The 25,217-nt window shown below is 37.8% G+C and overlaps 1 protein-coding gene across 14 annotated transcripts in view; it reads left to right on the top strand.

The window, feature by feature from the left end:
* SMARCA2 (SWI/SNF related BAF chromatin remodeling complex subunit ATPase 2) overlaps positions 1-25,217 on the top strand; it is a 115,214-nt gene that overhangs the window by 31,155 nt on the left and 58,842 nt on the right. For 13 of the 14 annotated variants that reach the window (XR_012671066.1, XR_012671067.1, XM_075138246.1 and 10 more), the window contains 14 exons: positions 1,036-1,162; positions 2,390-2,563; positions 2,790-2,963; positions 6,927-7,097; positions 11,017-11,070; positions 12,563-12,693; positions 12,876-12,936; positions 15,025-15,125; positions 15,431-15,578; positions 18,465-18,628; positions 20,565-20,631; positions 21,157-21,267; positions 22,791-23,033; positions 23,313-23,426. Coding sequence is in view for 12 of the 14 variants with exons in the window: in XM_075138246.1 (XP_074994347.1) it covers positions 1,036-1,162; positions 2,390-2,563; positions 2,790-2,963; positions 6,927-7,097; positions 11,017-11,070; positions 12,563-12,693; positions 12,876-12,936; positions 15,025-15,125; positions 15,431-15,578; positions 18,465-18,628; positions 20,565-20,631; positions 21,157-21,267; positions 22,791-23,033; positions 23,313-23,426 (1,840 nt within the window). In the remaining 2 variants the exon portion in view is untranslated. Of the gene's footprint in view, positions 1-1,035; positions 1,163-2,389; positions 2,564-2,789; positions 2,964-6,926; positions 7,098-11,016; positions 11,071-12,562; positions 12,694-12,875; positions 12,937-15,024; positions 15,126-15,430; positions 15,579-18,464; positions 18,629-20,564; positions 20,632-21,156; positions 21,268-22,790; positions 23,034-23,312; positions 23,427-25,217 lie in introns of those variants that run through there. The other variant, XM_075138252.1, reaches the window with a different exon arrangement.

The raw sequence follows: 25,217 nt of genomic DNA, 5'->3' as shown, positions 1-25,217 counted from the left end.
CACTATAGAAAGTGTTTTCTTTCTCCCTTCACAGCAGTTCCAAACAGCAGCAGACACCTTTTGCTAACGTGATCTGATGTTTTGTGCTCAGTAAAGAAAGGGGAAATTTTGTGAGTCCTGTGCAGTACAGGGAGAAGAGATACCTTCCTGTTCCTGGGCCTTTAGGTTTTTGATTTTGGGGATAGAGGACTCTCATTTTGGAGGGTGGGGTATGTGTTTGGTTTTGGTTGGTGGGGGTTTTTTTTGGGGGGTTGTTTCTTTTGTTTGTTTGGTTTTTTACCCCCTAAAGCGTGTGGGAAGTGGAGGGCACTGGTTCAGTTGAACTTAGATGCAACTTTTGGATAACTTAAAATTTTAGGGTCTGTTATTTTAGTGCCTTGGCAAAATTTGCAGTTCATGGACGTACTTACTTGTAAATAAAAACACAAACACTATGTAACGATTGGCTCTGTGATCTTGGTTTTCAATGTAAAAAATAGAAAAAAACAAGTTCTGTCTGGCTTGTCCATTATTCTCTCTTTCTCTCTCTCTTGAATTTGCAAATGAATGCAAAAGGAGCTTGTAAAGGAAGAGTGAAATAGAATCTGATTTACAGTGTAACAGCTATGTAAGTGTGAATACTTTACTAATGAACTTTTCATTTGTCAGTAAAATAAGCAAGTAGAATTCCAGATATTAAGGAAAGTTCTGTCTGTGTCATCACTGACTACACTGTGCATAAAACGATACCCATCAATGAAGCTTGAAAACAGAATGCTGTTATAGTATGAGTAAAATAAAATTCCCAAGTTTCTTTTCATGCATATGTTTTTAGTCAAAATTAAAAGAAGGGCCAAGGGGTATTTTCATTATTTGACAATTTATTGTCAAAGTGGAAAAGGATACCTAATGTCACCTCTGCAAAAGCCTGTTAGGTCAGAAACAATTAGTAAAAGCCAAATAAATGCCTGAGATAAATTGCTTGTTTTTACTGTGTAATTTTGATACCACTTACAGATTTCTCCTGGTGTCTTATCCAATTTTCTATTTACTTAGGCTTCAGGCTCGAATTGCTCACAGAATCCAGGAACTGGAAAACTTGCCTGGTTCTCTGCCCCCTGATCTGCGAACCAAAGCTACAGTGGAGTTGAAGGCACTTAGGTTACTGAATTTCCAGCGCCAGGTAATGCCTTTTGCTTTGGGAAAATTCTCATAGAGGTCACAGCCAAACATGTTCATGTAGCAAAGAGTAAAATGGCAAGAGATTTTGCAGCAGCACTGAACCTAAGCAGGAGATTTTGCATGAGAGCAAACTTGACCGATAAGCAAGTCACAGAAATGTTTAACTTAGATTTTATTTTGTTTTGTTATTAAAAATGTGCAAGTGTTCTTTTTGCTTCCTGCTTTATCTTCCAGTCTAAAGTGTAACCATAGAACTGTGTCTTTCGTAATGAACATGGCATTGGCACAAAGACAAAACAAGAGCTGGACAGGCTGCAAGCTGATTTTCAACACAATCCCAATAGACACCTCTTTCTGGACATACCTCATATTTGTCATGGGTCCCCTTGTTTTAGGAAGAGCTGTATGTTGGTGGTATGTGTGGTATTTCTCTGTGATCTGTTTTCAGGATTTCCACTGTGGCACACAGACTTTGAAAATTAAGCGTAACAAGATCATACCTAAGATATGAGTTGGATGTTGAGTGCATGTATCAGCAAATGAATTTCAGAAAAGGAATCACACTGCCAGACTCTTACGGGCATCTTGCCATTGGCTTTTCCAGCTAGTGTGGAAGAACAAAGATGTGATTTGGCAGGTCAAGCAAAAATACTTCCTGACAGAAACCTTGGCAGTAGTTGTACCATGATGTCCAAGTCTTTCTTTCCTCTACCCTTGGCACTCCTTTGTAATGAAGTTTTGTCAGAGGTCAGCTGAAAAGCAGCAGGCTTTCCTTGCTGCTGGGACTGTGGCAATACTGCTTCAAGCCCTTAACATTTACCTCTCCCTGCTGTCTCCTGTGCAGCTGGCAATGAAACGAGTTGTCAGCTATGTTCAGGTCCTGCTCTAGAAAGTATGTGATCATCTATGTTGTTCATTCATGTTTTACTTTGATGGTATAACATCTTGGGTAACCCCTTTCACTGCAGCAGGACAGTCACTTGCAGCATCTTGTAAAGAGGGAAGAAATGGTGATTAAGAGAGATTAACACTTTTGGCCATCCTGTGGAGACTTAAGATTTGTTTACGGAGACAGACATAGCTGCTGCAACTGCATAGATGCTGGATCTTTTCAGAACTGTAATGGAAAGGGAAGAGGAGGCTGGGACATCTTCTTTAAACATACCAGTGTTTAAAGTTATTCCTCCATGTATTTTTTTTTGAAGTGTTTCTTTTTTCCCACTGGTAGCTAAGACAAGAGGTAGTAGCCTGCATGCGTCGTGATACAACACTGGAGACAGCGCTGAACTCCAAAGCCTACAAACGAAGCAAACGCCAGACTTTGAGGGAGGCCCGTATGACAGAAAAGCTTGAGAAACAGCAGAAGATAGAACAGGAGAGGAAGCGTAGGCAGAAGCATCAGGTATTTTAACTTATTAGCAGTTTGCCCCATGACAGACATGCACCTTGCTTTCCTGTGTGGGTCTTCTCTATGACATACTTCATTTACCTTTGGAATTTCTAAGATGAAAAAAACTCCAAATCATGTGATAAGCAATTGGGAAACGATAAGATTAGAACTTCTGTATTCCTGATTTCAAATCCTGTGCTTTGTCCAAGTGTCTGCACTAACTTGTTTCTCTTTCCAGGAATACCTGAATAGCATATTGCAGCATGCTAAAGATTTTAAGGAGTACCACCGGTCAGTCGCTGGGAAAATTCAGAAACTTTCTAAAGCTGTGGCAACTTGGCATGCCAACACTGAGCGTGAGCAGAAAAAAGAAACTGAGAGAATTGAGAAAGAAAGAATGAGGAGACTAATGGTAAGGAGTAGAGGAAGGAATATGGTTATTTTAGCTAAAATTACATACTGTATCCTTTTAATATTTCATATACAGTCTCAGCCACACCCATGTATTTCGTTTGCAGAATAAAGCCTCTGTAACACAAAAAGTAGAAGTCTAAAACTGCTGCAGTTTGATTATGTGTGTTTCTGATGATGGTAGTGAATGTGACACTGTTCATTTTAACCTATAGCTACTTTTTTTTTTAAGGTTTTTGATAAGAATCATTGTTTTTTCTACCAGCATGAAAACTTAGCACAGCCACTTCTGTATAACATCACTTGATCTCATTAACTTCGTATACTAACACTGTTACATAATTGCAGGGGTATCAGTCCATTATATAAATACTGGGCTGTGTTTTATTTCTAGGTTTATAGTTTTGAAGATTCCGTATGATTAACTTGTTCATGGCATTACTCCGCAACTTTTACATAAAGCTGATCTCACATGCGACAGTACATAACCAATAGCAGTAAGGCATGTATCTTGAGAATTAATACCAGTCAGTTCTACCCATTAATGCTCCAGGACCATACTCCTTGCTATTTTATACTTCTCCCTTCCTTCCACCTGCACAATACCGGTTTTATCATTCTTAAGACAGAGTAGAATGGGTTTGCATATAATCATGTCTTTTTAGAATGCCGTGGAACCAATCAGTGGGCTGCCTGCATTTTGGGAGTTAAAATAATTCTGGATTTTAAAGTGTAGACAGATTAATGCATATGTACAAATATGTTAGCAGCTGGGGTTGGAAAAATTTCTTCAAGCCATTGGTTAGCTCTTTATTAACACTTTACCAACATAGAATAGAATGGGAATTGACATACTTACTTTGAAGCACGCTGGTAAAAACCAGTAAGTATCTAATATGGGTGCAGATGTGACGCAAAACTCTAGTCCCTGTCCAGAATCTATTCCCACCATGAATAAGGACTGAACAGTTTGGTTTTAAAAAATCACGAAATGAAATGTAGAAATAATTAAATATAAAAATTATGAAAACTTAGAAATAAAACTGCATGTAAAACGTAAATGAAGGACTTGCATAAGAGAGTAACAAATGTTTAGGCCCTAAAGCATTTCTTAAAATTACATAGTAATCAGCATTATAGAGCTTTTATATAGTTAGAGATAATAGCCAGCAGTCTATCTAACCAGGCTCGTAAAAATGTTAATTGTTAGAGAAAAAGAGCTGATTAAAAAAAAGGTAATCTTGATATTTTAGAAATATTTTTGTACATCGTGAGGTTGAGCTTATGTCAGTCTAACATGTAGTACAATAAATAATAAAGATGTCCATTGCTGAAAAATATGAAGTAGATTTGAATATCTAGAAATGGCACAGGATCCCAATGCTTCCAGAATACCAGACTCCTTCACCAAGGCTGTGGTTTAATTCTTACTATAGATACAGCACTTCACAGGCATTTTCAGTTTGGGGCTTTGCACTCAGAAGTCATTGCCCCTACTGCTCATTTAAATCCTTCTGCAAAAGCAAAGTGTGTGTTATGTTAGTGGGATTATTTTGCCTATTTAGTTTTAGTCCAGTTGTGATAAATTTTGAATTTGCAGATAGGTACTAGGGGTTTTTACAAACATCATCTTCTCTCAGACGCATGGTGTGGTCTAGGAAAATGTGCTGTGTCTAAAACTCTTCACGTATCTTTTCAGGAACGTTGAATTCATTCCACAGATTGTCCTTCATTGGCTATGATTAGAAATGGTGACTGTGTCACAGCTCATTAATACTAGTATATATCACATGCGGGAATAGGCATTGGTATGATTTAAAAGATACTGTCAAGACAAGCTTGAATGTATAAAGGAAGTACCTTGGCTAGATTACAATGACTGCGTATTCAGTAATAATAGTAATAACAATGATAATAATAATAATAGTAAATTCTAAAAACTTAGGTTTTGAGTGTTGTAGTTCTGATGGTTTGAACATTACAACTGAATTTTACACGCAGTTTTACAAGCTCAATTTGAACATTACAGCTGTTCTGAACATTACAACTTTCTGCAGTTCTGGTGTCTCTCCAGAAAGGCAGGAGATCTTTTGTATCTCCCAGAGTGCTGTTCTTTAAAGTCATGATCTTTAAAATATTTCCTACTCGTGTTCGGTTTTTGTAAGGCATTGTATACGTCCTTTACTTGTTTTAGCTAACATTGACGAAGGCATCTCTGCTGCTTTCCTTGTATTTTTCTGACATGCTCAACTGCTGCATTATATCTCACAGCACATGAAAATAATATTTCCTGGTATGTCTTACCCCTAACAACACACTTACACAGTGCCATAAGCATGCAGAAGTTACCAGAATGACTCAGAGATACGGCTTATCTGGTGAATCCTGTCTCTGATAGTGACCTGTATCAAAGATGAAATAACTAGAGTAGAAAGATGATAGATAATCTGCCCAAAAGAAAATTTTCTTTTAACACCTAAAAGAAGAAGATTCGTATTCATACTGGAAAAAGGACTAAACGCAAGTTCGCATCCAGCTCCCATGTTCTTCCTCTGGGTATGGGCTACCTGCACTTCATGTCTTTTAAAAATCATCTCTGTAGGAGACTTACCAAGTATCTCTGTTTCGGGACATTGTAATCTGTTTGATGTGGCATTAAGTAATTTTTTTTCCCCCCTTACCTGTCATAACTGCTGTAGATTTTCCAGTCATTAGTCCATGAGAGTAGGAGATATTTAGAATCACAGAGTGCCTGAATCCCAGAGTCACTTGAGCTGACAGGGACCTCTCTAGTCCAACACCTTCCCAAAGCAATGTCAACATCGAGTTCAAAGCAGGTTGCTCAAGGCTTTTTTCAGTCATGTCTTGAAAACCTTTGAGGTCAGAAATGGCACAACTTCTCTGCCTGTTCAGGTCCTTCTGAAGTGCAGCCCAGCCCTTGAGTGTATTGACTGGTATTCCCCAGTTTCGTGTTATCTGCAAACTTGACTAGAGTGCCTTCCATCCCTTCCTCTGGGTCACTGACAGAGATGTTAAACACAACATGCCCCAGGATAGACCCCTGTGGTATCCCTATTCTAACTGTCTCCAGATAGAGTATGACCCTCTGCAGCCCTGCAGAGAAGGACTTGGGCGTGTTAATGTATGAAAAGCTGGACATGAGACAATAATGTGCGCTCGCAGCCCAGAAAGTCAGTCTCATCCTGCGCCGCATCAAAAGAAGCGTGGCCAGCAGGTCGAGGGAGGTGATTCTGCCCCTCTACTCTGCTCTGGTGAGACCCCATCTGGAGTACTGCGTCCAGCTCCCAGCATAAGGAGTGGGTACACAGGAGGGCCACGAAGATGATCAGGGTGTTGGAGCACCTCCCCTATGAGGACAGGCTGAGAGAGTTGGGGTTGTTCAGCCTGGAGAAGAGGAGGCTCCAAGGAGACCTCATAGCAGCCTTCCAGTACTTAAAGGGGGCCTACAGGAAAGATGGGAAGGGACTCTCTATCAGGGAGTGTAGTGATAGGACGAGGGGTAATGCTTTTAAACTGAAAGAGGGTAGATTTAGATATTAGGAAGAAGTTCTTTATTGTGAGGGTGGTGAGACACTGGAACAGGTTGCCCAGAGAAGTTGTGGATGCCCCCTCCCTGGAAGTGTTCAAGGCCGGGTTGGATGAGGCTTTGAGCAACCTGATCTAGTGGAAGGTATCCCTGCCATGGCAGGAAATTTGGAACTACATGATCTTTAACGTCCCTTCTAACCCAAACCACTCTATGATTCTATGATTCTATGACCCATTAACACAATGTATGACTTTCTGGGCCTGGTCATCCAACGAGTTCTTTACCCATCTAGTTGTCCCCCTATACAGATCATAATGACCTAATTACGATAACATGTGATTATTGACATAGGAGTTGGTTGGTGTTTCTTTGGAAGCATTTCTATCATGGCTGATGTCTATTTTGTATTGCTAGGCTGAAGATGAAGAAGGCTACCGTAAGCTGATTGACCAAAAGAAAGATAGACGCCTGGCCTACCTATTGCAGCAGACAGATGAGTATGTGGCTAACTTGACTAACCTGGTATGGGAGCATAAACAGGCACAAGCAGCCAAAGAGAAGAAGAAGAGAAGGAGAAGAAAGAAGGCAAGTAGTTACAGCTGGTATTTTTAGGCCATCTCTTCTTCAAATCCAATTTTAGTGTTGGTAAATGTAGTGATGCCCAATTGTCATACACATACCAGAGTATCTAAAATCATCTACACTACCAGATTCTTAACACTGAGGGGACTCATCTCTCTCCTCTGAAATATATAGGAAATTTGCTATCATTAATTCCAAAGAAGGTAAGAAGGAGGCAGGATTAGAAAATTGTGGGCTGTTAACATTGATTTGATGATAAACTTTCTACAGGCAAAATTGGGCCAGACATGTAAATTAGGATTAAAGTACCCAAAAAGGATCCAGTGGATCTAAAATACATTTTATGAAGAAGATGGGGAAAGTCTGGTTTGTGTAGCCGTTTCATACAGGGTAACTTTTCTAGACCTCCACATTCTACACTTGGCTCAGTGCAGTTTCGTTGGAAACCGTTGGAAACAACTAGAGAGAAGGGACTTGGGTAGGTTTATTATAATAAATGGGTGATTCTGCCGCTAGTATTCTTCATTGTGCATTCTTAACGTTTAATTGAAGCTTTTCAAAATTACCTGCTTTGTATGAAATATTTTACCCTGTGAGAGAGACTAGTTGTGGAAACTGAACAGTGCTATTTTTGAAAAAATAATTCTGTGTGTGAAGTAATCATTAAGTAGTAATTTGTCATTTTTGTGACCTCTGAGTACCTTTCATCTCTTGCAGGATGGATAAGAGGATTTTTATAATCCATTTCCATGCCTGGTTTGCTACTAGTTACTGATACAAATATAAACATTATATTTACATGGTTTACAGCCAGCACTCTAAATATGCTAATAAATACCAGCATATAAAAGTTACTAATTTTGGAGTTGAATGGCCTGAAATATGCTCGATGTTTTCTTCTGTCTCTCTCCAAAACCTCTGTACTTTTTGTCTTAACATAGGAACAATGCCCCACCTACAAAGTTAAGATGTAACTTAAATGGGGTTCTTCACCTCTATTACCAGACCTGATTTAATGTATGGAATTACAGTAGAGATAACCCTTAATGAGACAGTGTGTGGAGTAAATGCACTGCTCTGATGAAAAATATTAATTCCTTCAACAATCCACATCTGTGATACAGTTCTATTTCTATGTCAGTTTAGCTGAAGTATGTATGAGGAACGGAGTATCTTCTGGCCATGTCAATAAAGACATAATTTTCTGTTGCTGAAGTAAAAAGGAAATATGCCCCATAAATATTCACTGCTTATAAGTATCCCAGCCTAAAAGCTCAAGGAAGACTGGCAGAAAAAAATCTTACTCTGTCTTGATCATCTGCAGCTTTTTGTTTGTAATTAAGTTTTTTCCACCAAGCTTTTGCTCATCTGTCATGAATACAGGAGTGCACACAAATATTACCCTTTGTTTTAATTTATAATTCTATGAATTTGTTGTTGCATGATTGCAGCACTCATTGAAGTTAGTGGACACTCTGTCTTTTTCTGAGTCATACACTTTTAATACTTTGTAATCCATATAAAACACAGTTTAATCTACTAACATCTGTAGTTAAATGTTTTGTACTTCCAGAGAAATGAGAGAAGAGAGTTCTTAGGATTTTCTCCTAGAAATGGCAAGGAGGAAGTAGGTGGTGAGGAAGTACTTCTCGTCTTTGCCAGGCTTACATTATATAATATCCAAGTGAACCATATATTCTTATGAGAATAAAATTTCAGATTAGTCCATTTTTTCTCTGGGATACAGTTTGGGGAATCTTTATGGTAGATTTTCCTTCTTTGCTTTTTTCACATTCCTGGATTTGCGTCTTCTGTCTCCAGCCTCCTGTTCAGCTAGTGTCCCACATCCTCACTGCAGTCATGGATTAAAAAAATACTCCAGGTGAAATTTTTATCTGATAGGCCAGTTTAACTTGCTGTGCAACCTTTCACCTTTATCCGTAGGAGTTTTTCCTGTCATTATATGGAGAATGAAGAAAATGTAGCTTCCTACTTTCATAAAATTGGTATTTTCTTGTCAAGGATTAAATTGTCAAGATTAAAGACATGTTTGCATAGCCCAAAATACAAGTTTGAGATATCTGTCATTGTTTACATTTATCTCCTTTGTAACGTATGTTTCTGCTTTTCAAAATAATGTTTAACTATACGTTGTAAATGTTTCTGCTCTCACAGCAGGATCTGATCTTTGCACAGTGAACAGCACTGATGCTTACTGCTTATCTGTGGTCCTGTGTTTGAGTTGTAAGGTTCTTTCCATTGACTTTAGCTAAGCTATAACAATCTTTATATATTAGAGAGCAGCCTCATGTGCAAAAGAATGGACCCCTCCCCTTGTTGTTCATCAGAGGAAAAAATATCGTCGGTTGATGTAGCTTGTTCAGCCAAGGCCAGATATGTGCTATCGTAACTTATCCTGCCCCTGTGTTTGTTTAAACTCTTCAATTCCGGTACAGTTCCTTTCTTTGTCAGGAGACGTGCCTGCTGTCCGGGAATGCTGAAGCAGGCAGCCTTCAAGCTCATATTGATGCTGTTCTTACCGAGCATCAGCTATTGTTGCATTGAGTAGGACCAATGACATTTGTGTAGCCCAGTGAAGTATTTATAAGCCTCTCCTTCAGGTTATTTTTTGTATATTAAAGGATATTATACTTCATAAGTAGTTTAAAGGTTTCAGACTAGAATTAAGCTTAGCCAGATTTCCATTTTTGGTAATGCTAGTGAAAGGGTAGTTAACAAAGATAATTAGGCATGTGTCCTGAATTATGAAGGCTATATAAAAGAAACAAGAATAAACTTTTTTAAAATGTAGAATTTACTCATGTCTGCTGCTACCTGTTCATTTGAAGTTCATGCCTTGGAAGATGGACTTTAATGGCAAAGACAAGGGCTCAAGGCTTGATCTGAAGCAGATATTGAGGATCATCTCAATATTCGGAAGTGCCGCTATCCTTAAGTATTCTTCTTAAAAAAAAGAAACAACTGGATTATCTAAATTTATCACACACATTAATGATACTTGGAAGTTGTTTATCTATAAAACACAATTTAAGAGATCTGTTCTTGTTGTTAGTCTGATCTGTTTACCTTGGTAACCAAAATAAAACTGTGCTGTGGTACTACAGACCCAGAACTGTGACAGGAGCAGAAGCTATATTCTATCCTTTCTTTCTCATGTCAGAATTGTTTAGGAATGTTCCAATTCAGAAACAAACTATGTCTTCCATTTTCTCACACTATCCCGACATTTTTAAGTAGGGTAATTGAGGACAGGCTTTGACAAAGATACTGTTTATTTCTTGGAGGGGTGCCTGGGGAGAAAAAAAAATCTAGCTTACTCCAGCTAAGAACTCCGGCATTCTTTTTGTTTGTAATTTGAGTAATTGTGGTATAGACTTAATTGAGATATAGTGGAAAGAACTCCCAAAATACCCCTTCTAGTTAGTTGTCAGACCAAAAAAAAATTGTGTACATATCCAAAACAAAAGTGCCTGCACAAATATACAATCTGTGATGCCTGATGACACTCTGAAACTGAGATTAAAGCACTTTAGAGGAAATTAATAGTAAATCACATGAAAATTAATTACTATCTTATTTGTATTAGCACAGGCTGTAAGCAACTGAGCTCTAGGTCTGGACCAGAAATTCAGTAGGCCAGCCACTTTTTAGATGCAGATTTATTACAGTGACTAGAGGTGTTGTAGGCACCCTGTTCATACTAGTAAATGATTTGTGTGTGTGGTAGTAACTCTGTGCCTATCTCTACCTATATCCACCCACACCTTAAATTACATGCATCCCAGGTTATCCAGAAATAGAGTGAAACATATTCATGGTCCAAAACGCTTACATCATATGAGGTATTCTCTCTATACTTGTAATCTGACCATGATATTTTTCACTTCTTCATTTGTTGTAGAAGGCTGAAGAAAATGCAGAAGGAATGGCATCTGGTCTTGGTCCTGATGGAGAGGTATGTATTTTACAAGGTGGTTTTTTTGTTGTTTTTTTTTAAACTTTCCAGTGATTGTTCTGTGTGCCATTGCTATAGCTTAAAAAAAATCATGACCACAGGTGTTCTAAGAAGAGCTGTTGTTTATAAGCAGGAATAAAAATTATCTAGGTTAACATTTATGCTAGCCTGTTTCCCTTCAGAAAGTTGAAGACTAAAAGAAAAATCTATTGAATCTATCACTGAGTATACTGAAGAATCCCTCTCAGCTTTGTTATATGTTTGAAGGTAAATGGTTTTCTGGCAGTCCATGTGTAGACATAATTTACTTTCTAAAATGAGGTTGTAAACACAATATATTCTAGCTTCTCATTTTTGTAAAATACATTGTTGACATTGCATGTAATTACCTTTCAGACACAGGACAGACTATAGTATTATGATGGCTTAAGACATCTGAAAGTTCTTCCTCCTCAGAAGCAAATGGAATTGAGTAATTTTTCTGTGTCATTTTTTTGAATAATGTTTTTTATTCAGTAGCAGAGCATATACTGCCTCATTAAGAGCTATTCTGTTGATATCATTTTTCTGTTCCATTTTATTTTTATATAAAGACTTTAGAATTGTATTAGTGTTTTACTTTCGGTGTTTTTTATACTTGCAAGTGATATTTTTGCTGATGTAGGTAAAGAGTTATAGCAAAATCCTTTAATATAGTTAAGGTTGCACAAGGAAAATGCACATAACATTCCTGTAACTTCAGTATTTATGGAAATAGGGTAAGTTTTATACTCTGTCAGTCACTGTATTTATAACTGTTCAGAATTATTTTTTCTTGTTCATATATATATATAAGGAAAAGATTCTTCAGTAGAAGCAGCAGTAGAACGCAAGAAGTTTTTAAAGTAGAAAATCTGTGATTAAACAGGGCAAAGAAATAACAGAAAAAGTAATTACGCTCTTCTGTTTTTGTTAGAGCACCAGAATAAGTAAAAGGTTTTAGTATTGGAGGTGCTTTACCAGCTTAATTGAAGAAGTCAGGACAGTGAATCTTTAAAATAGGCCTTCTTTACTTAAAAAGTTAGCTAAATTTTTATGACCTTGTTTCTCCATGTGAGAGAAAAGGTCATAAGGTCAATGTATGTTTATTTGTTACAGGTGTCCATTGGTATAAATAATAGGATTAAATGTCTGTAAGCATACATGCCTTGTGTCTTATTTCACGGAAGCCAACAGTGTATTCTGTTCCATGCTGCTCTTGTTAATTTATTTGGAATCCTGTGATATATTTGTGGATGTCACGTAGAATATGTTACACACAGAAATACTGTGACTCAGTGTTTGCTTGATAGCCATGGGAAGGCTATCAAGTGGGAAGGTGTGGCTTCTAATAACAAAATTTCACTGCTTGTTCAGATCTGGAATTTTGAAGGTGCTATTAGTTCTTTTTATTATGTATGACAAGCATGAAATTCAGTTGCCTTATGGTATAACATTTCACTTGAATTTTTAGCCCATAGATGAGAGCAGTCAGATGAGTGACCTTCCAGTCAAAGTGACTCACACTGAAACAGGCAAAGTTCTTCTTGGACCAGAAGCACCAAAAGCGAGTCAGCTGGATGCTTGGCTGGAAATGAACCCTGGGTAAGTAAATTGCTTTTTCTGTTTGCATTGATATTTTTCATGGGCTTCTCTTAGTTGTTCTTTTTTCTTTTTTAACAGTTCTATTCTTCTTTTAATTTATTATGTGTAAGCTCAGTAGGAGGAGAACCTAATCCTTCCTGTTGTTATCTGTAATTCATAATCTTTCTGTTGTCTTTGTACAGCTATGAAGTTGCTCCCAGGTCAGACAGTGAAGATGAAAGTGGCTCTGAATATGAGGAGGAGGTATGTGTCTTTAAAAAAAAATACTGTGACATGTAATACAGTAAAAAACAAGTACTTATTCCATGTGATGTTTTCCTCTTTTTCATAAGGAAGGAAGGGAAAGCGGTAGCAGGTGTGTAGGTGTTTTAAGAATAATACAAACAGGAAAAGTAACTGGTTTTTGTAATTCTTTTCAGTTCATAGCAGTTGCCCTTTATATATGCTGTAAATGCCTAACTGGTAATCGGGGTTAGGAAAAGTAAATATTTTACTCTGACTATTAATAATCATGAACCAGAGAATATAAGCAGGTTCCTATTTTAAAATATATGTCAGAAAAGGCAGTATTGTGGCTTTGTGCTGAATGAAGTTAACATCTTTAATGTTTATGCACTGGAGGTTTTATTGGCAATTCTGAACAACACAGTTATTATTTATATATTCTGTTTATTAAAAAGTAAGGGATTATGTCAAGGATTTAGGTTTAAACTGTTCAGGAAAAGCTCATTTGATTCAGCACTTTAATGGTGATTTAAATACTATTATTGCAAAAATTCTAAAAAGAATCTTAAAATTAACACACACAAAGATCGCAACCCTGCAGGGTCATGATATTAGATACTATGAATAATCAATACCGATACTTGCATAACATTTTTCAGACAAGTGCTTTCTAAAGGAGAGGAAAACTGAGGATTACAGAAGGACCATGTTCAATCCACAGGCTAGTAGCAGAACTAGGTATAGAATTCAGATCTCCTAAGTCTAGCAGTCTTCACAATACTAGACCAAATGACCACTGAAACTGACTGGACTGTATGATGATAAGGTACATGCCTTCGCAGGACTAACTACTGCTAATGTAATTCTACAAGACTCTCAGTATTAAGATAGGAGGGGAGGGCCTGATACCTGTCAGATTCTAGAAGGAATGTTAAAAGACATGTGCCCGCATTTTTAGCACAGACTCTTTAGCAGCAGTGTTGTTTAGAGCTTAGGCAAATACACTTGCAGAACTCAGAGCAGTGATTTGTTCAGCTTTGTTAGTGAGATTTTAAGTTTTTGGTTATCCGTTGCAACTGTAGCCAGAAGACAGATTAAGTTTCTTTTTAAAAGAGTAGAAACGTGGTCTGTTTCTAAAAAGTTAAGAAACTAGAAGCCTAAAACAGCAGTTCTTGGCAGTTTTTTAAGCTTTATTAAATTGTCACACATCTGAAATATGATATAAACATATACATGGTATTGGAATCCTCCCCATGAACATGGTAGACAGAGTAAGGCTTTTAAAAGTAAGATCATTAAAGGGGAAAATACTTTTTATTTCAAAGTATCATGACTTTCTGTTGGTTAATGTATGTCAAAAATTATCTTCTTGTTATGCTGCAGTGTAATTCTGTTGCAGAACAGGTGTAAGTTGAACTTTGTGATTAAGGTTTCTTCATAAAGCATTGACCAATGAAAACTACCAATATGCGAATGCCAGTTTGTCTGGGTTCTGGCTGGGACAGAGTTAACTTTCTTCCCAGTAGCTGGAGTAGTGCTGTGTTTTGGGTTTGGTGTGAGAGGAACGTTGACGGCCCATTGATGTTTTGGTTGTTGTGAGTGGCTTGTACCAGGGACTTTTCGGCTTCCCATGCTCTGCAGGTGCATGGGAAGCCGGGGAGGGGAGCATAATCAGGATGGCTGATCCAGCTGGCCAGTGGGGTATTCCATACCATGTGACGTCATGCTCAGTAGGTAATTAGGAGACATGGTCCAGGAGAAGGGGGGTGCTTGCGGTTTGGGACACGCGGGGCATCGTTTGGCGGGTGGTGAGCAGTTGCATTGTGCATCATCTGCTTTGTATATTCTATTACTGTTGTTATCATTGTTATTATTACTGTTCTACTTTGTTTTATTTCCATTATTAAACTGTTTTAAATCAACCCCCAAGTTTTCCTACTTGTGCCCTCCCAATTCTCTCCCGCAAGTACCGGAGGGGGTGGGGGTGAGTGAGCAGCTGCGTGGTGTTTAGTTGCTGACTGGGGTTAAACCACGACACAGTTGAAAGTATGATTTAGGAAGATGTTGCACTTCCCAGCACCCCTGTTCTTTTTCTGTATTCTGTAGGATGATGAAGAAGAATCAAGCAGGTTAGAAGCAGATGAGAAGATACTCCTGGATCCTAACAGTGAAGAAGTTTCTGAGAAAGATGCAAAGCAAATCATTGAGTGAGTGTTCTTTAGGTGCTGGTTTTTTTGTTAGGAATTGTGATTTCTTACAGTGGCGTTTCCCAAGTATGGCTTGCTCTAGATCACAGTGAGTTGTGGCAGTTTCTCTGGCATGAACATTTGCAGGAGAAGGAACGTGATCATTTGGTATTAATTATGTAGTGTTTATAAAGTAGCTTGCACCCTTTGGTGTACACACCACAGCTGGGGATTTGCACTGTTTCTTTAGATATACATACGTGAGCTGTGGTCAAAAAACCTCTTTGTTTGTGGAAATTCACTGTAGTTCTTTTTCTGCTTTCCAGGACAGCCAAACAAGATGTGGATGATGAATATAGCATGCAATATAGTGCTAGAGGGTCTCAGTCCTACTACACTGTTGCTCATGCGATCACAGAAAGGGTGGAAAAGCAGTCTTCTCTTCTTATTAATGGCACACTAAAACATTATCAGGTGAGAAATCATTAAAACACTTAAAACTTGGAATTATGCTTGACATTTCAATGTGGTATTTCAAGTGGCAAACTGAAAATTTGTTAAGAAATACAAGATCTCTAGTAGGTTAGAATTTGGGAATTATATGGACAAAGCAATGGCAGTTACCTATCACAGATAATGTTCCATACATACTGCTTGAATAATAATACCAGCTTTCTGCATATACCTGTAACTGGTTTGTTCATTACAGACCAATAATATTTTGGTTTTGCTATCCTTCTCATTGTCCTGGAATTTCAATTCTGTGTCTTGTTTTCGTTTGTGGTGCGTTAACAATGTTTTTCTTCTTCCAGTGTTTAAAAGTTTAGGATCTTATTTTTTAATTAAGATCCTAATATTTCAGTGCAGTGATGGATAAAATTTGGAAACAAGAAACATATTTTACTATGGACATTGATGTCTCGTACTCTTTACAGACATTCAGTGAATTTAGTAACTAGGAATTTCTGTATTCTGACATAAGCTAGATTCATGTATGATTGAAAATGTCTTCGTACATGTTTTCAACACTTCTGCTATTGTACAGCTTTCTAGGAAACTCCAAGAACTTGCATCTTTTCTGCAGTCAGAACATTATTTCTACATCCACATAAAATAAAGAATAATACTTACTCACCAAGATGTCATAAGATGTATATCTATTTCTACTTGCAGAGACCTAGGAGGAAGACTTATTTCCTAAGTGTACAAAGCATTATGATTACAGCTCCTGCTTCCTGTGCTCCTCAGCACTGCCATCTATTACAGTAGCTTGTTTAAATAATTTAAAATTCAAGACTTAAGCCGATTTCTCTTTTCAAAGCATTATAATATTTTGATGGTGGGCTCCTCACTGTGGGACATGGTGGGAAAACAAGACAATGAACAAAAGCTGACTCGAGGGTTCAGACAGGGTGTACAGAAGAGGACAGCGCCGCTGTGGAGCAGGGGCTCAGAGAGATTTTACCAAGGAGGTTTGCAGTTGCTGACCGTATAAAACCTTGAGCAACCTGGCCCCAAGGCTGGACCTGCTTTGGGCAGGGGATTGGCCTAGAGGCTGCCTGAGGTCTGTTCCAAACTGAATAATTCCATGATCCTACTTGTTCATAGCAAAACTCCATCTGAATTTGAATTCTGTTTTGAATCTTATTTTGTATATTCTTTTATTTTTGCTATTATCATTATTATTATTATTACTACTACTACTATTACTATTACTATTATCCCTTCCTTTTCTGTCCTATTAAACTGTCTTTATCTCAACCCATGAATCTTACTTTTTTTTTTCCCTTCCCCCTTTTTCCCCGATTCTCTCCCCTATCCCACTGTGGGGAGGGGTGGGGGGCGAGTGAATGGCTGTGTGGTGTTCAGGTGCCTGCCAGGTTAAACCGCGCCAGTGCCACAAAGAAAAATAATTCAGTCTGTGGAGTTACACAGACACTTACAGGGATTACCAATTAGAGCAGGTGCTTTAGCTGCTCAGTGTGATATCCAGAAATTGAATAAGTAGGTTTGTTCTTTATGGTGTCTCTTCTGTATAGTAATTGCACCAGAGGTAAGAGGCACACTTGTCGAAAGAGCTTTATGTCAGGAGCATTGAGGCTTGGATTTGGCTCTAGTAAGAATGTTCTGAAGAAGACTGTTCTGCAGCTCTCACCTTCACTCCCTGTATTTCCCCGTCCTCTAGATTTTACATGCTTTTTCCTTCTCAAAGTTTTTTCTGCTTTTCCATGCTTCTTACTGTCAAGTTTGGCCGGATTGTCTCTTCCTTTATATTGGTGTATGTCAGTGAAGAAAGTTCAATGACATAGAAAAGACAGTTTTCCTATTCTCAGTTCTGAAGCTACTTTGTAAGTGTGACATAAGGTTGCAGAACAAATTCTGACCAACTCTTGCTGGCCTGAATATTTAATACCTAAATATAAATCAGTCAACGTATACATAAAGCCAGTAAATTGGCAACATTATTTTGGATACTCTCTCGCAGGGACAACAGATGGTTACTTCAAGCATGTAGTGTTTTCTCTCTGAACTTTCTCAGGCCTTTTAATTTACTTCTCTCTCCATGCATGAGACACCAGAAGTCTGGATCTTAGAAGCAAAAACTTACTTTGCACTTTTCTCGAGTAGTGTGATACACACATATGTGAAAGTCTGTGTGACAAGGGAATAATCTGAGTTAGTGCTTTCTAGCAGTACTCCCTGGAGGGTGAAGGTCTGTTTTATGTAGACATTTATTAGCTACAGTACTTTGGCTTCCTTCCAGCTCTGGGATTTTATAATACAAGGCTTAATTGGACAAACGGGCCTACTCTGACATGTGGAGGTATGGACAGTAGACACTAAATGGATGTGCTACAAGAGCTTTAGCTACCAGTGATGTTGTTGGCAAGTGTGAGGCTTACATGTTTTGCGCAGACTTGATGAGTTTGGTTTTGAAAGATTTTAATTGACATAGGCAAATGGCATGAAATATACGCAGAAAGTTTAACATTTGACAGTGTTGAAACTGAAGAACAAACTCTTGTAGTGTTAAGTATTTATGAACCTTACATGTGAGTGCCTGTGTTGCTTCGTGTGCAGTACAAAAAACCCTCCATGTATGAAATCTGACTTCATATTATGGGCTCTGCTAAACAGGAGTGATGATTTCCGTACAGCTGTTACCAGAAATGTATCTTGTTTTGGTTTTTTTTTGTGGGGGGGGAAGTTTAAGATAGCCAGGGATCCCAGTGCATATGGTATTGTTAAAGGAAATCTAACATCTAAGTAGGCAGGAACATCAGAACCTTGGTTGTGTAGTACTGGTTTTAATTATTTGTGTGGGTTTTAAATAACTGGAACTATTATTCTTCTTTTCAGCTCCAGGGACTGGAATGGATGGTTTCACTCTATAATAACAATCTGAATGGAATTTTAGCTGATGAAATGGGACTAGGAAAGACAATACAGACTATTGCACTCATTACTTACCTGATGGAGCACAAAAGACTCAATGGCCCCTATCTCATCATTGTTCCTCTTTCGTAAGTAAAGGATCTCTTCCTGCTATTATTATTCTAAGTATTGCAGATTGGTTTATTCGGAACACACACTTATTTTTCATGTAATGACAAGATGAGATGCACAGTGGGATTACACTGAGCATGTATTCTGTGTTTTCTTTGATCATTTCTTCCCAGATAATTGTCTGCATTGGAAGGGTGACCAGAGGGCTGATAAAGCACTTGATTCCGTTGGTTTCACTGTCCAGTCTTTTGGCAAACTGAGTAGTGAATTTACTGTAATTCACTCGTAAGCCACAAGAGGGCATGGTATTTCTTTCATATTACATGCCTGTAGTTCTCCATTTAACTTTTAACTGTGATATTAAAAATCTGTTGCTTAATTCTTTAAACAACTGGCGCCCCATCTGATACCAAGTAATCATGCTTTAATGAAGTTGGATGATCTTTTAAGTACTGTATAACTAGCCTTAGATGTAGCCTTGATGAGTGATATTCATACTTCGATCAGGTGTCCAGCTTATGATTGTTTATTGTGCTGCCCCCTTTTGCTTGTCCTTAGCTTTCCAAGATGCTGCTTGTTTTATTTCTTTTAATGCATTTTCCTTTCTCCAAAGGTGAGGTGTGGGTTTTAGTGATTTGAAGTGCTGCGGCTGGACCGCACCTCACTTTCTTACCACTTCACGCAGTAGCTTGTCTCGGATTTTATGTTCTAGGAACTGCTGCTGTAACTGCGAGTCTTATACTGGAGGCTGTGTTTTTATACTGTATTTTTGTACCACTTTTTGAGAAGTATTGGTAAAGATTTTGCTTTTTTATATATATATAAAAACTGTCAGGCACTGTAAAACTGATGTAGGATATTGAGGGGTCGTTTACTTATTTTTGTGTGTAAGTGACTTGACTGATGTGCAGAAGTTCCCTGGCCTTTTTGTTAGATAATGTGTCCACCAATTGTAATGAGCATGCAAATGTGTTGTAGGATTGGCTTAAATTTTATTTGTGGCCATCTCTTTTGATTTCTTTTGAGGTATCCTGTCTTCTGGTTGTGCTGCAGTAGTAACTGATTGACTACCATAAATACTACAGCTGAGCCTAATTGTATGAATACAAATGATGAGCCCTAGTGTGAAAAGAAATGGCTGGGAGAAGATCTATAAAATAAAACAAAGTTAAAAATAAAGGGAGAGCATTATCAATGTCAGATTTCACATAGATATCTTTTAAGTTGTCTCTAATTATTTTTCTTTTTCTAAAAGAGAGGAGCTGAAATTTCTTTCTCATATACGCTTTAAAAGCCACGTTTCCCTGCCTTTTCGTAATAGCTGGTACTGCTGCCATCACAGGTTCAGTAAGAAGGAAAAAAAAAAGGCAAGCAACCCAGAAAGCTCAAGGTTATTTTTTGCTGCTGTATCATGATAGCAACTAGCTTAGCCATAAAAACCTATTTGTTGTCATCAAACAGCAGAAACAGAGTGCAAAAACGGACCTGCATAGTGGCACTGGGTGGCACTATGAGTAGTTCTACTCGAATAGAACACAAATGAATTCTATTATCAAGTTCATGAGGCTATATTTGAACAGTTGTAACGTCAGTTTTTGGATGTTAAGTAGTATAAAAGAACTTACAGATCTATTTTTTGTTCAAGGTTATCTTTCTTATCCTTAATATGCTCCAATACAAAGATGCACGTGAAATACCACTCTGAATTGGTTTCAAAGAGGACCCTGAATATGAGCTAAAAGAGGGTTTCACACTTTTTTCTGTTTACTCCCCTCTCAGAGATGCTTGTATTTTATTACAGTATATAAAGTGCATTTTTTAAAATACGCTGTTAATTTTGGGCATTGATTACATGAAATGTGTTCAAAAGTTGGCAACCCCTTGGAAACATTTATGAAGTTTGACCTGCAAATGATGAAATGTATTACTTTTTCTTTATAATGTCTATGATAGGACTTTATCCAATTGGACATATGAATTTGACAAATGGGCTCCTTCTGTGGTGAAGATATCTTACAAGGTTTGTTTGCTTTTTATATTATTATAGAGTTGAAGAAATGAGAATAGAGCCAGTTTTTCCTCTGCCTCTGCATGCATTTCTAAACTGTTTGCTCATGAAGTTTTGTCACATATATCAGGTACTAAGCAGTGAGAGTTAATCATACTAAGAAGATGACTGTAGTAAACTGTAATTACTTTCACAAAGTGAAAGGCTTCTCATGAGATTAATAAAAATGATAACTACTTCATGTTTTATACATATCTGAATACGTTGCTGTTTGGCTACTGTAGTAGTGGTATGGCCAAGCTATTTGTAAGGACACTAGACCAATGGCTGACTATGTTTCCAGTGCCCCATAAACAGAGCTTTACAGTCTAGCAACCTTTAGGGAAAACACTCTGAAGAGTTCTGGGATGCATTGGTGTATTTTTTGCAGTACTGTAGGATTACAAGTTCATGTGGTTGCTCTGTGTCTGCTTATTCATAAAAACGATATATTTTCTTTATCAGAAGAGTAACTAGTCACTTCTCTCTCTCTTTTAGGGTACACCTGCAATGCGCCGCTCACTTGTTCCTCAGCTTCGAAGTGGAAAATTTAATGTTCTTTTAACTACTTATGAGTACATAATAAAGGACAAACATATCCTAGCTAAGGTAGTAATGACTGTCATCTCTTAACAGCAAGACCTTCAAGACACCTTCAAATGGTGCATAGCACAAAACACATTTTTGTTTTATAGGGAAGTCCCGAGTTGTTGTTCTGTCCTTCAATAAAAGTTAAACCTTTCATTTACTTTTCTATTCCTCTGTTTATGATTGGACTTCTTAGTCACAGCTCTTCTCCCTGTATGCACCAGGATTTTCCTGAATGTGGCCAGGAGACTAATTCCTCTGTGCAATTCTGTTAGTACTGTATACCTGCCTGTCCTTGGAAAAACATGACTTTTCTCCCCTCTGCCTAATGGCATTTAGCCTAATCTGCAGTCCTGACTTTAATTTTTTTCCATTGTTTCTGACCTGAAGCTCACTCTTTTTAGAGCCTTTCCAGCTATGTGGTCACTTTTCCCCAAATGACTAAATAGTTATCTGTATCATGAATTTGGTATCCAGACTCTTTACTTCACATGTCCCAGTTGTTAAAGGCTCACTGACTGTCAACAGGTATACCTCAAATGTAGTGAATTAATTTGAAAGCTACTGTACTGTAAGACTATTTCATGTACACACAAAGCAGACTAAGGAAGTATTTTGCCATTTGGAGAAACCGTATGGTCTTACTGTCCCTTTATTGTTCATTTTCACTTTATTTCATTCTATTACGTACTGTATATTTAGATTATTCATTTTTCCTCTCTGATACAAAGGCAGTGCATTTTCTTAGCATAATTCTGAACACTTGAGAACAGTTTGAGACTGCAGAGTTTTTCCTTCCCCTCTAGTTTTTGCCCACCCTTGCTAAAAGATAGCCAAAGGACAGTACTATGCCATTCAACCTGTCCTGGGAAATGGAATTAGCACCTATGAAAGTACAAACCGAGGCCTTCCTGGTCATATGGTCAGTGTGGCACGTGTGTTGACTGCCCATGTTATAGTATAGGTGGTAACAGAGAGCTTGGGCAACTTTCTTTCAATATCTGCCGTGACTGCATTTAAGCTTTCACATTAAGAAATGGAAATTTGAAGATGCAGTAACTGAGATGAGATGATGGTGCTATGCTGCTTTGTTCTTGAGTAAAAATATAGGATTAGCTGAAACAAAACAAAGTTCAAGGTGGTTGTTGTTTGTGAGCATAGTTATTTTGTCTGAAAATGCTTTTGTCTCCTGTCAAGGTTCTTGTTGCAGGCAGGTTTATTTGGAGTTTATGTGTTCCCCTGTGAACCATATTCTGGCCTTGAAAAGCCGGTCACCCTAATCTCTTTCCCAGAAGTGGGAGGAATCCGCTGTTTGCTGTGCAGTTCAAGTCAGAATTCAGCGTCAGATTCAGCATACCTAGTGTTTGTTTCTATTTTTGCTGTTTGCAAGGGCGCTGGTACTTGGATAATGCTTGATTTGCCTTTTCTCATAAATGAGAATGATTGATGTCTCAGGCTTGAAATATTTTTGTTCTGTAGCTGCTGGGAGGAATTTGACTAAGTCTGACCTGCTCTAACTTGGCTAACTTTTCTTTTTCTTGCAGATTCGATGGAAATACATGATAGTAGATGAAGGCCATAGAATGAAGAACCATCACTGCAAGCTGACTCAGGTCTTGAATACTCATTACGTGGCCCCTAGGCGAATACTGCTGACTGGGACTCCATTGCAGAACAAATTGCCTGAACTTTGGGCTCTTCTCAATTTCCTCCTTCCAACCATTTTCAAGAGCTGTAGCACCTTTGAACAGTGGTTCAACGCTCCATTTGCCATGACTGGAGAAAGGGTACTGTGGCAGTTTTTTTAAAACATCAGAAACAAACCACTTTGATGAAAACAGAAAGGATTAGTGTTTGAACTCTCCCTGGTACTTAGGGAATTAACGTAACTAAAAGCCACCTTTTTTATAATGCCATAAAATTTTAATATCAGTGTCTTTTTTGACTCAGAGTCAGTTTGGTTGTAACATGCAAGTAATTATTGCACATACTTAACCTTTCGTGTGAGAGAAGAAATTACTTAATATAATGAGTTGCCTTGTAGTGACTTTTATAAACTTCTGTAGGTGGACTTAAATGAGGAGGAAACTATTCTGATCATCCGTCGTCTCCATAAAGTGCTCCGACCCTTCTTGCTGAGAAGATTGAAGAAAGAGGTTGAGTCTCAACTGCCAGAAAAGGTTTGGAATGAGAGGAGTTGTGGAAGGGGTTTAATACTTTTTTTAAGCATTATGTAATGTTCCTTTTTCAGATCTATTTTACAGAAGAGGACTTCTTTAGTATCTGTTATTGTTGTGGTTTTTTTATTTATAACTCTGCAAAGAAAGTTAGCCACTGAGGAAGCCTGAATACCTGAAGTTTCTGCATTCTCAGGATTCCTCACCAGTCTTACAGCTTTAATTCTGTTTGTAGTCATCCGTATAAGACATGCAACTTACTTCCATAATACCTGGTTTCAAGTTGTAAGTGAGTCAACCATACACTGAGGATTAGATTCTGTCCTGTCCCATCCTCCCTGCACCAAGTAGAACCTTTGCTCCCTTAGCTAGTTCACTGAAATTCCTAAAGGACTACTGAACTTCATAAAGCAGGCAGAATTTGGTCTAGGAGTTGTATGAATATTGGTCTAGAATATTCCAGGAGTTGTGTGAAGTGTCTTGTTGAAATTGCACAAGTTTGTTGTAACTAGTGGCTTTTTAATTCAGAACATAAAATTCTCTTCTGATTTGAAAGATCATTGTTTTTATCTCTGGGCAACTCCTCTTGCCCCACCCTGTCCTCCTCTGCAATCCTGCATCACTTTTCCCATTCACCCTTCCCAGAATAACAACAGCAGCTAAACAAAAAAGTAAATTTGAAGGTGTGCTGGGGGAAATTTGGTGCTAAGGTCAACTGGGTTAAAACCATACCAAAATGAAATTTTTGTAAGTCCTGTTGTGAGCTGACTAACACTGGCTGAATGAACGAAGAGCTCTGTACAGATGCTTAGTGACAGTACTCAAAGGAAAGGCCTTTTAAAAATTCCTTTCTCATCTTTATAATGTTGTGAACACTGTTACTGTTGCGACTTTCTGTTCCTTCAAATGTCAGATTCTCAGTATCCTCAGAAGCATTTATTTGAGAATGAAACATACTTGCATTTAAAAATATTACTGAAGTCTATTTCTATTCAAATTTCTTCCACTGTATTTGATAAATCCATTAATAGGCATTGGAGGAGGAGGATTTAGAAGTAGCATACACACTGGTCGTCAGAGGACCATGTTTCTTTTTGTTTCCATTATCTTGTTTATGAAAAAAGCAATTAGTCCAACCATGAGGACTGAACTTGTTGACCGAAGCCTGCTAATCAGTTTCATTTGATCTTATAAATCTTGGTAAAGAAGCCATTGAAGAAATAGTCACTTCTCTTTAATGAGTTCATCCTCCTAGCTTTCTGAGAAGAAAATAACGTGATAATTTTTATTCCATTTATTTATTAAACATCAGGAAGCTTATGCTTTTTCTTTTAGTCACCACCTGAAAGATTTCTAGCCACTAGTGTGGCTTTATTATATGACTGGTTTTATTTTGCATAACTTATTAAAAACATAGTGACTGTAATTTGGAAATTGGGTAATAGAAAAAAATGGCTAAATTGGGGTATGAAGTCTTTGTATTACTGGATTTAAAGATAGCGTGCATTCAAAAACTGCTGTAATAAATACAGTTTCACAAAGCTGAACAAGAAGTCAAACTGGATGTGGGGATGATACAGTACTTGATTAATTCCCTGGTTTTAGTTGATGTTGAGAAAATGGCATGTTTCTAATGCTAATTAGACACTGTGAGGGATGCTAGGTATACAATGATGATATTTTTATAATGCTTTGCTTGATATTTTTATAATGCTTTACAGACATAATAAAGTCCACAGGTTATTAAACATAAAATGTTTTTTTTAAATTACACGTTAAACATAAAACAAAACG

Source organism: Calonectris borealis, chromosome Z (assembly GCF_964195595.1).
Source record: "Calonectris borealis chromosome Z, bCalBor7.hap1.2, whole genome shotgun sequence".
In the NCBI taxonomy this organism is placed as follows: Eukaryota; Metazoa; Chordata; class Aves; order Procellariiformes; family Procellariidae; genus Calonectris; species Calonectris borealis.
This window is presented reverse-complemented; position numbering and strand designations above follow the sequence as displayed.